Below are 16,657 nucleotides of genomic sequence, written 5' to 3'. Positions count from 1 at the left end.
CAGAATTTTTTTTTTTGTTTCTTGTTTTACAATTTCTGTTTCATTATTTTGTTAATACATAATTTTCCTGATTTCCTTTAGTTCTTTGTTCATGGTTTCCTTTAGCTCTTTTGAGCATATTTAAGACAATTTGTACAAAGTCTTTTTCTTTTTATTCCAGTGTCTGAACTTCCTCAGGGATGTTTTCTGTTGACTTACTTTTTCTAATTCTTTATACTCATTGTAATTTTTGCTAAAAACTAAACATTTGAATATTATAATGTAGTAACTCTGGAAATCAGATTCTCTTCCACAGTTCATTTGTATTCTTTGTTATGTACAGTTGCTAATAATTGTGTTCCATTGTCTTAGTGGTTAGCCAGAGAACTGATAGAAATTTTCTTAAATACCCAGAGCCAGGAAGAAAATAATATAGTATTCTCCCTGAAAATATTGACATTTACTAGAGTATATTTACAGTTTGCTTAAAAATATCCCATCCTCCTGTTTTTCACTTTTACTAGCAATTAACATGTCACCATGAGACAGAGACTGTTGCTGTGGCATCTGGTCACAGCATACACTGATTCAGAGCCAGAGCAGTGACCAGTTTCCCTGGCAACAAGCTCTCCACAGCAGGACTAACCCCTTCTGGCTCCGTCTCCCTAATTGATTCGAATGGTCCTCTCTAGAAAACATGACAGGTGGGATTGGGTCACAAAGCCGAATTCAGGTTTGGAACAGCCGACTCTGAATGTAAGAAAAAAGAGAAAAATGTGAAGAGAAAAGACAGTGAGGATTCTCCTTGCAAATAAAGAGGGATTGTAATTAAAGTGGGAATAATATATAAAACTTTGTTCTTATTTTGATGATAAATATTATTTTGATAATAAACCACTTAATCAGTAGTTGGCTTGCATGAAAATACAGTCTTCCAGTTCTTTCTCTGGCTTTCCAGTGCGTCCTTGTTGGTATGCCTCCCCTACATCCAGGTCAGAACTGGTTAAGCCTAAGCTCCTAGCCCTCTGCTAATTTCGGTTTGCTTTTTCTTTCAATCACGTTAATTTACTGAGTAGAACACGTTAATTAAATGCAGCTCTTGATGCCCAAATTTGTATTATCTGAAATATGTGGTTCTTATTTTCAATAACTTCCCTGTTTAAGTCAAGTAATAGTAGTGGCAATACTTGTAGCTTATGTAAATGACGTTCTAGAGTCCTGTCCATGATCCCACACCAAGCCCTGTATCAGGCCTCCCAGAGCTGTATGTACAGTCACTGTGCTTCCTCCTGCTGTGCTGGCCATGCTCTCCCGGCAGGAGCAAGTGAAAATACACGCCTGTTGGCTCATTTTCATTGTCACTATAAGGATATTGATGACCATCATACAATGTTAAATTATATTCAATGAGTATATGTACGGTGGAAACTTTTTTTTAGGTGTCTGTTTAAAACTCTTCGTTTTCCCTTCATCATCATATTTACTTTCAGGGTTTAAAAAATTCAGGCCTGCAATGCAGAGTTTTCAAAATTGAAGCTTTTCTATCCATTTTGATTGTAGCAATTTTTTTGGAATTTTATGCTGATATGAGAATATTTTAAAAATATTTTCATCTAACATTCCTAATGGTAGCAACACTGCTAAGTAGAAAAAAAATCTGAGTGAATTTTACATTCCATCTGGAGAAAGGTTTCAGAATGTGCCCTAGAAATGTTCACTTGCAAGATATATTGCACATACTTAGTCTATTTCTTTCTAGTAAGTGTAGGTACTTATTTTTAATAAATTTGGCCACACTAAAATCTATTTACATATATTCTCTCAATATAGGGCATCACATTTGATGAATTCAGGTCATTTTTCCAGTTTTTGAACAACCTAGAAGATTTTGCAATAGCCTTGAATATGTATAACTTTGCAAGTCGTTCTATAGGGCAAGGTAAGTAATAATCTTTCAAAAATTAAAAGCAAGAAATAACCCTGCATTGTTTCTAGGGACTTTGACAGCAAACTAATTAGATATAATAACACATTAGCCATCAGTTGCCTGAAAATTTGTTGTGTTCTTCAATGGGAAATCTGTTTTCCCCAAGCAGAGTTTAGGGAAATAGGCTAAATATCTGTATATGTAATATACAGATAATGTATTATAGAATTATACACCTAAAACCTATATAATTTTATTAACCAATGTCACCCTAATAAGTTCAATAAATAAATAAAAATGTTATTGCCCTTCATTTCTTACTATGGGGGAAAGCTATTGATGTTTGTAAAAGTTCAAAGCGAAAAACACCTCATGACTGCTTGGTAACATTGAAGGTTGTGTGTCTACTTATAGAAGAGCCAGCTAGTCGTGCCTCAGCCATCATCACAGGATGATGCATATTACCCACAATCCCTGGGGCTCAGAAACCTGAATTTAGCCGACAAAGGCCTCCTCTTAGCTATGGACTCACATTAACCATGTTTTAAGAATGGTATGTAAAATTGAATGTCAGTTTTGCTTAATTTTACAAAAAAATACAGCTGTCATGGAACTCAGTGCTGTTGACCTCAGAACAAGCTCTTCCTTTCCCTGTAGGTAGACCAACAAGTTAAGTCCTTTTCTAGAATTCTATGGCCATAACTACTCTTCCTTCTTCCCTCATGGCAAGATCCTTTTGAAATATTCTTGCCGTACAAGGACTTTCTGTTCATGTGTTTAAGATGATTTGACCTGTGTCTGTCATAATCCATTTTCCAAATGTAATCTAAGGGGACAGAACTTAATGTTTTATTGCCAAGTTCCAGGGAGAAGCCAAACTGCAGCCCATGAGCGCTAATGATGATTATCTCTCCCAGAAACGTGGAGATTGAGTCCCTCATATGGCTTCACCCATTTATTAATTGAGGAAGAGAAGCCTGAAAATTTGTCATTTTACCTTTGGTCTATTCTAGATTTTCAAATAGGGCATCTTCTCAATTGAACCCATTTTCGTGAAGGAACCCAGCCATTCCAGACTAGCGTTTGCTACCATGATAAAACGACTAATCAACCACAAAAGAAAAAAAACAGTCTGGTTCAGATGGACAGTTACTGTTTCACTTTGTGTGACTGGGAAATGGAAAAAATCGGTTGTGTACTCTTGCAGGTGCTAGGAATATATCTATCTCTTTACTTTCTGTTGTCACTACTAGCACCTTAATTCAGGTTATTATTACCTTTTAAAGGGATCTGGTGTTCCTGCCAATACCCACATCCCTCTCTGCTATTTCCTAGACAACTCACAGAATAATCTTTTGAAAACACAGATTAGCCTTTCTCTGACATGCCTGCTATGGAAAATTCTTCATTTCCCCAGCTGCCTGTTGAAGAATATACAGGTTTCTCACTGCAAAGTCCCTGTACAGAGCTTCTCCAGCTCTTATATGTCCAGACTGCTCCTTGTTCTCTGAATGTGCTTCATACCCTCCTGTCCCCTCCATGCCTTTGTGCATGTCATCTCATCTGCCATTTCTCTCATCTCTACAAGCTGAAATCTTCTCTCCTTGGGCTCAGCTCAGATACAAAATTGCAGCTTTTCCTAATCACTGCTCTTCTCTCTCCTTTCCCTACTCCACACTACAGACAGAAGTAATCACTCATTTCCAAATTCTCATAGTGGTTTGTTGGTACTTTTGTGTAGTCCTGTGTATGGTTATTTGGGCAGATGTCTCATCTCCTATTGGAACTGTAAGAGAACTTACCATCTTAATAACCTCCAAAGTATCTGTCACTGATAGTAAGTGCTCATTAAACATTCATTGACTATGAATGCATTATTAAACTAAAATACAGTTATTCTTGGTCCTTTAAATTAAAACTACAAAAGTTGGATTAAAAAGACGTGGTACTTTTATACCATGAAACACTATGCAGCTGTAAAAAAGGAGGCTCTCTTACCCTTTGAGACAGCATGGAGGGACCTGGAGAGTATTATGCTAAGCAAAATAAGCCAGTCAGAGAAAGACTGGTATCACCTGATCTCACTCAAACATGGGATCTAATGAACAAAATAAAATGATGAACAGAATAGATCTAGAGACATAGAAGCATGGAACAGACTGACGAATCTCAGAGGGAAGGTGGGGGTGGGGTGGGGGGGGGTGGGTGGGATAAGATTAGCCAAAGAATTTACATGCATATATGCATAACCCATGGACACAGACAATAGTGTGGTGAAGGCCTGTGCGGGGGGTAGGGGAGGGAGACAGAGGAGGGAGGAGGGGGAGGGACATCTAATACTTTCAATAATAAAGATAAATTTTAAAAACTACCAAAAGTTTTTGTTTCCTAAAAGATAGCACGATTAATGGAAAGTCATGTTACATAAGATCATGACTCATGTTTAGAAAAAAAGTATTTTATAACCTTTTTAGTAATTAATACATATTATAAAAATAATAATGGCTTACTCCTTTTCTGTAACATTTATCTAGATGAATTTAAGCGTGCCGTCTATGTGGCTACTGGTCTCAAACTTTCACCACATTTAGTGAACACAGTCTTCAAGATTTTTGATGTTGACAAAGATGATCAATTAAGTTATAAAGAATTTATTGGAATTATGAAAGACAGACTCCATAGAGGATTCCGGGTAAACCTACACATTTCAAACCTATTGGTATTATTTTTTAAAACTGAAAGGGAAAAATGCACCTAAGTTTCAGAAACAATTTATGTACATTTTTCAGGATATAAACATAAAATGTTATACTTGAAAAGAAAAATATAAGGCCCCACCTACTTTCAGAAACAATTTGAAGTGATAAAAGACAATGCTTTTTTAACTATAAAATCAGTTTGAATATTAATAACTTCATAATCAAGTAGTTCAATGTCTTCATCCCAATTTGTGGGGGCAAATGTTGCCAAATATTTTTTATTAATTCATCTACACACTTGCTATCAAACTTGTTAGTATACAAAGGAATATAACTATTTCTCATTTTATATGATGCAGATTTCCACTAGGCAACTGAAATGCTTATTTAAGTCACTGTATATTCAGCACTTTTAATATAGAAAATAAAGTAAAAACATTTTTTGTGTGTTGAACCATTCTTCCTGTTAACATCTTACACTGTAAAATAATATGAAAAATTCAGTGATTTTATTCTCAAGTATGTTTTAAAGAATGAAATATAGCATGAATCAATAAATGTTTACACATGTAGCATATTTGTAGATGGTGCCCAAAATGGGAAAAGAACAAAATATTTCTATTAACAGCTAGAATATGCAGCTATCCCTCTTTGGTAAAAATACCCCTAAGTATTATATATACATTTAAAAAGAGAAAAAGTTATATATTCAATAAAATCAAGATTCATCGTAGACAAATGTTTTTAAACATTTTTAATGATTTTTTAAAATCCAAGCTGTCTTGATAACGATACTATGTACTTAACTGCCACCTAGCGGCCAGTCATTAACATTTGAAATTATGGCAAAAGTACCTGAAAGAGCATGAATTGAAAATCATTTATTCTTCCTCAGAAATTTTAGAGTAGCAATATCAAATTAAAATATAAACTATGCTATAAACCTCTGATGCTGCATTTTTCTCTTAGATGTTGTGTGTTTTTATTTTTTGCTTTATTTATTGCATATTTGTGGCCCTGTAACATTTCATTGACTTCTACATTTTTTAATCCTCTGTTCCACAGGGTTATAAAACAGTTCAGAAGTATCCCACTTTCAAATCCTGTCTGAAGAAGGAACTGCATAGCAGATAAGTATGTTAGCTTCTCTGTCTAAAATAGTTCAAAAACAATAAAGGAAGTGTCATGATTTATTTTTCTGCTGTGACATTTAGGAAATAACTAAGAGAAATACCTTTTATTTTTCATTTTTAGGTCACTAATTCAAACCTAGAATTACTCTGTTAATGATTTTATTTTAGTAACTTTATTTTATTTAGTAATTCAGTTGATGAATTAATCATTATAACAAAGAACTACTTTGCCTCTATTAAGTTTTGAAATAAACTGGATTTAAATACTCATCCGATTGGAATTCTTTTGGAAGATCTTGATTGAAAATGATTCTGTTTAACCTGCAACTTTGTATCTGAGTAGACACAAAATAATAACTTCATATTCTACTTTTATAATGTAGAATCATTAACATCTAAGGAATATTTTTTAGGATCATGATTCCCAATGTCTGCTACAATAATAGCAGCTAATTTTTGTAGAGTTATTTTAGATGCTTGGCACTATTTTAGGTGTTCTTCCACGTGTAGACTCATTTAATCCTCATAGATATCCCATTTAACAGCCGAGAAAATAGAGGCTTAATGAGTCATTTGCCAAGATAACATGCGCTAGTGAGTCACAAACTCGGGTTTGAACCTCATTCTGTCTGATGGCAAAGTCATCTTATTTGTTATTTTCTAAACTATCCCTGTAGAATGTCATAGGTGAGGAAGGTACAGGAGGTTCATTCAATTTGTTTCAACTCAAAGAAATGTCTCATACTTGCTACTGATCTCCAAAATGAGGGATTTGTTTTTCCTTTTCTCTTCTAAAGTCACCTGTACCTATAAAATTTTGGTCGATTATGGGGGTTCCAATTAAGTAGGTCTTTAATTGCAAAAATATATTTCTTGCTGTTTTTCTCAAGCTGGAAACATTTATGTTTGTTATAGCAGTATTACCAAAATTGTTCCAAGCGATATCAATGCATATTATTTTAAAAGTTCAGTCAAATAAGTTAGAGAAATATAATAAATATAATTAAATAGGTTCCTTCCTCCTTAAAACTTATGGGATCTTATGCATTTGTGTCTCTAAAAAAAAAATGGCAGTATTCTGTATTTTGCAAAGTAGCTTTGAGGCCTAATGTTTTATGGAACCCATCCTGGGAAATGCAGGTCTAAACTGTTTAGTGGCAAGTAGGCTAATCATTCATCTGAGGTGTAACTGTTGTGACGGAGCTAACAAACCGTCCTCCTAATCTCTGTTTTAAAGAACTTGATACTGCCCTGTAAGAACTTAAACTGAACATTAAAAAACATAGGACCATACTATTTATATGTTCATATAGGTAGTGTACTCGACTAATTTGTCATAGTGTCACTCTGACGCTATTGATTCTATGCTGTAGTTCATAGAACCATAGATTTTAAAAAGGACTGCATTTTTTCTAGACCTTGAAAGGACTGAGAACTAGACAAGTTACTAAACAAAACACTGAACTTTTAAATTAAAGGAAATGTTTTATGATTAAGTCTTTTGATCCTTATTATCATAATAACATTTGATTAATGTCATCACCTCTGAATTTCATGCTAAATAAATATTGCTTATATTTTTTAATTAGGTACTTGTAAAGCAAAGTTTAAAGAATTTATCTACATAACAAATGCAAGAAGCAGTAATTTCAGAGAACAGAAGGTCAGAACTTGCAGAAATGAAGGAAAAGGTGAAATGCTAATTATATTTTTTTCTTGAACTGAATTCTTGAATATAAGACAGATAAAATTCATCTTCTTACTAACTACAAATGCTGTATGTTATCAGGTTAAGATTTGCCTTGATTTACTGAACTTCGCACTTTTTCATTCCTTTCAGAAGTACATAGATACTTCCACTGACTATATAAGAATGTATTTTAAATATTTTAAAATTTATTACAAATTTGCCTAACTTCAAAATAATGTATGACTCCTGGAATCTAGATCACTTAAAAATGAACAATGACATATTTTCTTTGGTTTTAGACTGTGAACTTATTTTAAGAAAATGAATATTCCTTAAGATTTAGCTTAGGGCCTTAGAATTGTTGATAAATCCCTATTATTTATCTGATGTTCAGTTACATTGAAAATATTCTGAAAAACAAATAGAAATTAAAATACTATACAATATGATGATTTACACTGTACTTTTACCTGTTAAAACTACTAAATTAACAAGGTATTGTTTGAGTATATAAAGTTTTTTTGAAGTTCTTGTTCATTTATCAAAGTAAACTTTATGTCTAGTATTCTTTTATGTATACAGTAAAGAAATTTAAAATGTGGGTTTTTTTCCTTCAAAAAAAGTCCTATATTGGTGGTAGAATAGTGGTAGTTGTAGCGTTAGTCACTGTCATTGTCATTATTGTTTTAACATGATGCTGCTCCTGATTACAGATGGTGTATATTAATAGCACTAGTAAAAATCATATCTTTTTTTTCTTTTTTTTTTTATTATCTTAAGTTTTACATATGTCTCCTTTTTCCCCAATTGACCCCCTGCAACCATTCCCACCCGGGCAAGCCCCCACCGCCCCAGTGTCTGTGTCCATTGGTTTTGCTAATATGCATGCATACAAGTCCTTTTGTTGCTCTCTAACCCCCCCACCTCCCCTGCCATTTGTCTCTGGATCTATTCTTGTTCATCTAAAAATCATATCTTACAATTTGTAACTTATTGCACAATGTTAATAAATGTTTATAGCATTCAAATGGGTACTGTAAAAGACTAATATAAAATGGTTTAAGGACTTATGTAAATATTAGGTAGAAGTCAATATTTTGTTTCTTGCAAAAGGACCACCTGCAAAAGTGATAACAAATAGTAATAATGAATAATTTAATGTACTTCATTATTTCAGAATATGTCTTAAAAGAGAAAAGAAAAACTGTTAAGAAATAACAACATTGGATTTTCACATGGAGAAAATTTGATAGTACTTAATGGAAATCTGTTCAATTGAAAAGTTTAGTTTATAAAAGATTACTATACAACAAAAGTAGAACAATAAATTTAAATTAATATGTTAATGTATTATATGTAGAAGATATATTCATTTATCTTATTTTCCAAGATGTATTTAATGTCATTTGTACACACTCCAGCTATTACCTTGCATTTGCATATGAAAACAGGAAATACTGACTTTGTTTTTATAAGTTATTAAATGTGAAATTGATAGCCGTGCATCAGCCTATTTATAAAAGTAATGTTATTTCCAAGAAAATGTTATTAGCATTGACTATGTATTTGACTTTTTACATTCTTTATCTGATATTATTTTATTACATTGATGTAGCAATGTGATTCATAAATGTGAGGATTCTATGTAGTATAATAATTTAATTTCACCTTCTTTCAAGTTTGATTCAATTGATTGACTAAATGAAAATGCCTGTTCACTCATTTAACATACCCTGGTCTATGTTACCTTATCTGAATCAACATTATTTGCTATCTAAAATAATTGAAAAATGCAGTTTACTTTTATCTTTGACTATAAGTTATATTATCTTGCATACATGGAAAAATTGCCATTTAGGAAAGTCCTATAATGCACATTAAAAACTAAATATAGCTCATTAAAATTATTTATAGTTCTGTCATTCTCCCAAGAAATACTACATTGTGATCTTTATTCATAATTGCTTATCAGAGTGAATGGATATTCATTTGTTTATAAGACTGTAGCATAATATTAAAATTGGAATAAATGAAATATTCTGGTCAATTAAAATGAAAAAGAGTAGTAAATTACAGTGATTCCCTACATATTATCACTCATGAACTTTAACCCTCTAATTAAAATTAGAGATAAAAAAAAAAAACCTCTTTGGATTGTTGTCTATATCAAATGAAAAATTTTAAGTGCTTTGAAAATAGTAATATACTAAATACATTTATGCTAGTATTCTCAGAATTTCCTTCTACAAATTATTCTTTGGAAAGATGAAATTATACATAAAATTTTAGTATTATCCTCTTTACAGAGTCTACATGATGAAAGATCTGTGGTACCTCTCAGAATCATTTAATATTAAGGAAATCATTTAACTTAAGTTCCAATTTATTGTTCTTATTATAAAATATAGCTGTAAAGCAACCTTACATTCTTATATTATCTGAAAATAAATATACCTGCTCTTGAATCAAGAAACTTAGTACCTTGCTTTTATGTTTATCTGTGGACTAATGTCTTTTTTTTTTAAATTGTCACCTCCAAATTTCACAACTGTTTATTGGTTACCAAACCTCCATTGGTCTCATACCCTCTGCTACCATACTACATGCCAACGAAATTAATCACAACATTTCTGTAGGTAAACAAATCACAGAGCCATAAAGCCTCTCAAAATGTATAATAGGCATTGATACTTTGTATAATGTGATCATTGATACTGAGAAGCTTTCAGAAAGTTTACATGTGACTTAATGGAGTATCAGTTTTGCTTTACAGAACTGATTGCTTAAATGGCTTAAAATAATTAAACTAACACAGCCCCTTTGTTACTAATTTTGGTTCTTTTGTAGGCATCATCTTATCAAGATGACTCTTATAAATTTACTAGTTTTCAAAATACATTCATTATCCTACTTTTTATAGCCATACAATAAATTAACATTTTTACATACTGCTATTACTTCCAAAGGATGTAAAAATACCAATTGTGTAATATTCAATAAGTATAAAATAAAAATCCTATCTAATAAAGAGGGAATATGCTAATTGACCATCACGCCCTCACAAAGATGGTGGTGCCTACAGCCAATAAGGAGGGAATATGTTAATTGACCATCACACCCTCACAAAGATGGCGGCACCCACAGCCAATAAGGAGGGAATATGCTAATTGACTGCCACGCCCTCAAAGATGGCGGCACCCAGTCCCCTCAGCCCCATAGGGGCGGCAGATGCGCAGCACGGCTGGGCCTGCCCCCAGATGGGTCCAGCCACTCCGCACGCCTGCCTCCAGAGTCCCCCAGTCCTCTCAGCCCCCCAACCACCCAGGGAAAGCCTGAGGCACAGGCAAGCCTCGGATGGCGGCTGCCCAGCCACCCAGGGCCACCCGAGGCTCAGGTAACCAGGGCTAGCCGAGGCTTGCGCTTCCGGCAGTGGCAGCAGCAGAGGTGTGATGGGGCGTCGCCTTACCCTGATCTATGGGTCGCCTCCCAGCCCTGAGGGCTCCTGGACTGTAAGAGGGGGCAGGCCAGGCTGAGGGACCCCCCGCTCCAATACATGAATTTTCATACACTGGGCCTTTAGTTTTAGTGATAAAAAAGCATAGTTATTTTTTCTTTTCTTAGTAAGTCATAAAATAATGGTATGTCTTGCAATGAGTTACATCTTAAATTCTGTGAAATATTGTAAGATAAAACTCACTGCAAAGATATAATTCTCTTTACTTTCTATATCTTTATAATTCTCTTTATATCACAATCAGTATTTTTGACACACGTCTTAAACTGAGGAATATATCTATAATTGTGACTTTATGCATATTAATATACAGTGCTCAGAGAAAGTACAGACATTATTTTAAATGTTTTCTGGAAAAGATAAGTTGTGTCAGTCTTGTAAAGGAAGAGCAGGACATGTGTTTATGAAAAGAGACAAGAAGAAGAGGAGAGAGAAGGGATCTGAATAAGTATAGATTTTTTTAAATTGGGATTGAGTAGACAGTTTTTAGAAAAATAAATGTTTAAAATTGCAATAAAGCAATAATGACAATACATCCTTTCATTTACAAGGTTGAAAAGACAGAGTGGTTTTATAGTATACAGTGTTGGTAAGTGTGCGAGGCAAGTGCTGACAAAGCTATACATGTTCAGAGGGAAACATAGAAATATCTCAAAGTTTTGATCTAAAACTTTACTTCTGGGATAGTAATATCCCAATACATATATTTATAAATTTGCATGTCATAAATGTACCTATTAAATGAAATAGTATGTAACTATGAGAAAGAATGGAGTTCATTTATCATGCTGATATGAGATGATTCTACAAGATATTTTTATGGGAACACATCAAGGTATAGAAGAGGGTACAATATGCTTCTGTCTGCGTTCAAAACACACTTCCCTTGCAAATAATTATATTTTAATATATCTTTATCAAAGTTATGTGTACAATTGATTAAAAGTCAAATAGCTCCAAAGGGTTTACGTAAAACACAGCATTCCTCTTTCCTCATTTCTGCTCCTCAGAGGCAATTGCTTTCGAATCTTTTAGCAGTTTCTTTTGGTATCTGCCTTCATATTTCAAGATAACATGCTTATACCAGTATTTCTTGATTGAATTTATTTTTGGTACATTACTGTTGACTTCCTACAATGGAGATGATAATTTGGCTCTATTACACAAACCCCTTTTAAGTCTCTCTCTCTCTCTCTTTCTCTCTCTCTCTCTCTCTCTCTCTCTCTCTCTCTCTCTCTCTCTCTCTCTTCCCTTTCCCCATCCTTTCAGTATAGTTAGGGCATAATTTTATAAATCAATTAGTGTATCATCACTTACTGTATTTCTTTCCTTAAACATCTTACTTTCCCTAGAGTTGATAATTTTCTCCTTTTCAGTCTGCTTAATTTTTGTGTAGTTCTCATTTACCTATTATTAATTCATCACAGACTCACCTCCAGGACTAAACACATATTGTTAACACATTGTAACACATGAAGTAATATGTAAATTTTTATTATGCTTTTAGAAATGCCTCCTGGAGCTTTCTGTCTTAGTATCCCATCTCGAATGGTTGTTATCTAGTCCTAATGCCGAACAACTTGGAAGCTGTGTGTGCATGGAATGAACATTTGACTGATAGGTTTCCCTCGTTGCTTTCTGACTGGGCCCTTTCCCCTGAGGGACCATGGTAGCATTGATAGGTCTTTTCTCTTTGGTCAGATTTCTGCTGCCTGGTAACTCAAGCCCTGGCTGCTACTTGGTACAGAGGCCTTTTGAGGATGGGGCCGTAGGCATGAAGGGGGCTATTCGGTCATATATTCAACAAGTGGTTATTGCACTGTTTTGAGTGTTTTTACCATGTCTTAGTTTACTTTTTCAAGAAAAGCACATTTTTAAAACTTAGGATCTCAATCTGGAAAAGGTGGGAATAAATCATGAGGGTCATCTGTGGGGAGATTTATTCACCAAATCTAGAGGTAGGTTACTTCTTGAAGCAGATATAGTTTTAAGAAAAATGAAAGTATAATGGTGATCATGAATTTATGGCACTGTCACATGGTGTGAGCTTGGATGTAGGGATGGGAACTACCACATGGTGTGAGCTTGGATGTAGGGGTGGGAACTACCACATGGTGTGAGCTTGGATGTAGGGGTGGGAACTACCACATGGTGTGAGCTGGATGGTAGGGATGGAACTACCACATGGTGTGAGCTGGATGGTAGGGATGGAACTATCACATGGTGTGAGCTGGTTGGTAGGGATGGAACTACCACATGGTGTGAGCTGGATGGTAGGGATGGAACTACCACATGGTGTGAGCTGGATGGTAGGGATGGAACTACCACGTGGTGTGAGCTGGTTGGTAGGGATGGAACTATCACATGGTGAGCTTGGATGGCTGGGATGGGAAAGGGATGAACTGATGGAGGAGTGTCAGTGGAAATAAGTTACTGGATTTAAAAAGTTAAAGACAATAGCCATACTCTCTGACATTTACCATAGGAGACAAAGAACTGACCTCGATTCATCAGTCTAATTCAGTATGGCATTCCCTATTGCATATTTTCAGGGATGAAGCAGGCAACTTGAAGGTTAGCAGATTAGACTATTAGCAGATTTTAAACTGAGGTAAAATGAGAGTTTAGGACAAAATGAAAGGCAATTAATAAAGGTATTTTCAGGCTGTGGTATATAATGCTTTACTCGTTGCAAGCTCTAGGTGCTATAAGAGTTAAAAGTTCAAGCTAAAAAATCTACACAAACCACTCTGAAAATCTATACTATTTAATGTCATTGCTCTTTGGTGCTAAGAGGTTCTCAATAAGGTGAGTATCTTATATACCATTTGTGCTGTAATATTTAATTACAGCGAGTGTACAGATTAGCTGTCTCAAAGATTCTTTTGAAATCAGATTGCACATCAAAACTGCATTGTGCCCAGCTAAGTAAGCAAATTTAAGAAAGAGGAGAAGGTGATGTCAAGACTTATTGCAAAATGAACAAATAAAGAAATAGGATTTGCTTGATGTTCAGCCTATTAAAGCATGACCAAATGTTAGCCTTTGTTTGTCAACTTAACTATGCTTTTCTAAAATTGACAGAGATTCAGCCCATGGAAAGTGTCCTTTAGCTAGGATAGTATTTGTAGTTGAGAAATAAAAATAAGCAACATGAAGATGCTGACTAGATTATACTAATAGTTCAGTTTCTCATAATGATTGATTACCACATGGATATGTACATTAGTAACTCAGGTACAGGTTTGTTTTTTTTACCTTTTTTCATTTTTCTGATTATAAGATTAATACGTGTTTTTGCTCCCTGATACTTAAGGTTTTATAAGCTCAGAGGTTAATTTAACTTCTCCAAAAGAGCTAGACACTCCCCTCCCCCAAATACAACATACACTGAAGTATTTCCTGTTTCCAAGCATTTCTCCCTTCAGAAAAACTGTAAAAATAAGTTTTAAATTTTCCAATACCCAGATGCCAGGGATGAAGACTAAGTGGCTTGGAACTGGAATTGGACTTGCTGCAAATACCCAGGGACATAGGTGAGGCTCTCTGAGAGCAACGGGGTTGCAGGAAGGATAGGGAGCCTGCAGGCCCCATGGAGGAGCAGGATTGCCTGGGGCCAGAGTACTAGACTGATAGTATGTGCGTACAGGGTGCAGCAAAAGTAGGTTTGCAGTTGTGAGTAAGCCAAACAGTTTATTCTATTATCCTATATAATAAAGAGGGAATATGCAAATTGACCATCACACCGTCACAAAGATGGCGGCATGCATAGCCATAAGATGGCGGCGCCCAGTCCCCTCAGCCCCACCAGAGTCCCACAGTCCTTTCAGCCCACCTAGGGGGGGTGGGGGGAACGGCAGGCACACAGTGCGGCCGGACCCTCCCTCAGCCCCCCAGCTGCCCAGGGCTGGCCCGAGGCACAGGCAAGCCTCGGATGGTGGCTGCCCAGCCTCCCAGGGCCGCCCAAGGCTCAGGTAACCAGGGCCACCCAACGCTTGCGCTGCTGGCAGTGGCAGCAGCAGAGGTGTTATGGGGGCATTGCCTTCCCTGATTGCCAGGTCGCCTCCCTCCCCTGAGGGCTCCCGGACTGTGAGAGGGGGCAGGCCGGGCTGAGGGAACCCCCCTCCAGTGCGTGAATTTTCATGCACTGCACCTCTAGTTTTCTATAAGAACAACTATAAACCTACTTTTGGAAAACCCGAATCCGAGACCCCCCTCCTCTGAGCTAAAATCTTCAAGGAGATCCTGAAGGTTTCTAAGACAAGTGCGCGCGCGTGCACACACACACACACACACACACACACACACACACACACACACGACTGGTTGAAGCAGAAGAAACCATCCCACAAGACTCCTATAGGTTATACGCAAGCATAACCTCTAAACAAAGACTATCAAATCCGGATAAGACCAACCACTATAAGTGAGAATCAATAGAGATAATAAATGTAGATCCCAGAAAACATAGGTGTTGGAACTGAATACAGAATACCTCTGAATACAGAATACCTGAGAGCTATGTATGAAATGAACTATGAAATTATAAAAATGAGTTTCTAAAGAAATTATTGGTTCTAAACAGATATACTTACCAAATAGAATTTCTAGAAATAAAAAAAAAAAAGTTAATTGTTAAAATCAAAACCTCAGTGGAGAGTTTTGGGTCCAGCCATGACTAACTGACTTATTTACCCTTTCATCATAAACTACGACAATAAACACTGGAGGGCTTTGATCCTTGAGAAAAAGGAGAGTCACGTGGCGACCTCTACATTCAGTCTGCTTTCTGCTGGGGAGCACTTTCCAAATGCAGCAGAGGGAAGTGAGGCCCAAACAGACAAAAAAGGAGTTTCATGAGCTGGAAGAAATGAGCACAGAGGCACGCCTAGCTCAGGGAGCCGGGATGTGTGGGACAGAGAAGCAGAGAAGGGGGAGCTGTGTGTGTGCGCGCACTTGTCTTAGAAACCTTCAGGGGCACCAGAGATCTGCTTCGGAACACTCCTGGCTGGACACTGAGCTGCCTGTGAGCAGGTGAGGCTGGGCGAGGCCCAGCAGAAAACGGCTGCTGTAGGTCTCACAGTGCGGGCCTTGGGAGTGCCAGTCAGCCAGTGTGCGGCCTCGTGAGCAAGACAGGCCTGAGGAGGAAGGCTGTGCCAGAGTAAGGGTGACCCTGTGTTACCTTTATAAATTGTCTCTTCCTGTCCTTTGTCAAATATAGGGGTCTTTCGCTTTTTAAATCTGATCTCTGTATACTAAATATATAGATCATTTGACTGTCATATAAATTGCAAATATTCTCCCAATGTATTGTTAGAGTTTTATATATATATCTATATCAAATGTTTTCATTTTTATATATTTGAATGGTCTTTTTATTTTCATTTCCTCCATTTGCATTTGCTTTTAAGCTTAGAAATTCCTCTCTCAATTCGATAAATTTTGTCATATGTTTTTAGGGTTTATGTTTTCTTTGCACTTAACTAAAAAAAGTCACCTGGGATTAATTTTATTACATGGCAAAAGTAATGAGGACCTAAGTCTAAATTTCCCTGCAGCCCTAGCTGGTTTGACTCAGTGGTAGAGCGTCGGCCTGTGGACAACCAAGGGCAGGTACCGCAGTTGCAGGGTTCAGTTCTGGCCAGGCCCTGGTCAGGTCACGTGCAGGAGGCAACCAGTCGATGTGTTTCTCTCACATCGATGTTTCTCTCTGTC

The 16,657-nt window shown here is 36.1% G+C and overlaps 1 protein-coding gene across 2 annotated transcripts in view; it reads left to right on the top strand.

Moving 5' to 3' along the window:
- Positions 1 to 16,657, top strand: part of MICU3 (mitochondrial calcium uptake family member 3) — a 99,736-nt gene that overhangs the window by 68,142 nt on the left and 14,937 nt on the right. Inside the window, exons 12-15 of one of the 2 annotated variants that reach the window (XR_013960295.1) lie at positions 1,810 to 1,918; positions 4,441 to 4,598; positions 5,671 to 5,739; positions 7,328 to 7,429. Coding sequence is in view for 1 of the 2 variants with exons in the window: in XM_080662979.1 (XP_080519105.1) it covers positions 1,810 to 1,918; positions 4,441 to 4,598; positions 5,671 to 5,739 (336 nt within the window). In the remaining variant the exon portion in view is untranslated. Of the gene's footprint in view, positions 1 to 1,809; positions 1,919 to 4,440; positions 4,599 to 5,670; positions 5,740 to 7,327; positions 8,633 to 16,657 lie in introns of those variants that run through there. The other variant, XM_080662979.1, reaches the window with a different exon arrangement.

Source organism: Plecotus auritus (genome assembly GCF_963455305.1).
Source record: "Plecotus auritus genome assembly, chromosome: 3".
Classification (NCBI taxonomy): Eukaryota; Metazoa; Chordata; class Mammalia; order Chiroptera; family Vespertilionidae; genus Plecotus; species Plecotus auritus.
Note: the sequence above shows the minus strand (reverse complement) of the source record. Positions and strands in the feature narration are given on the sequence as shown.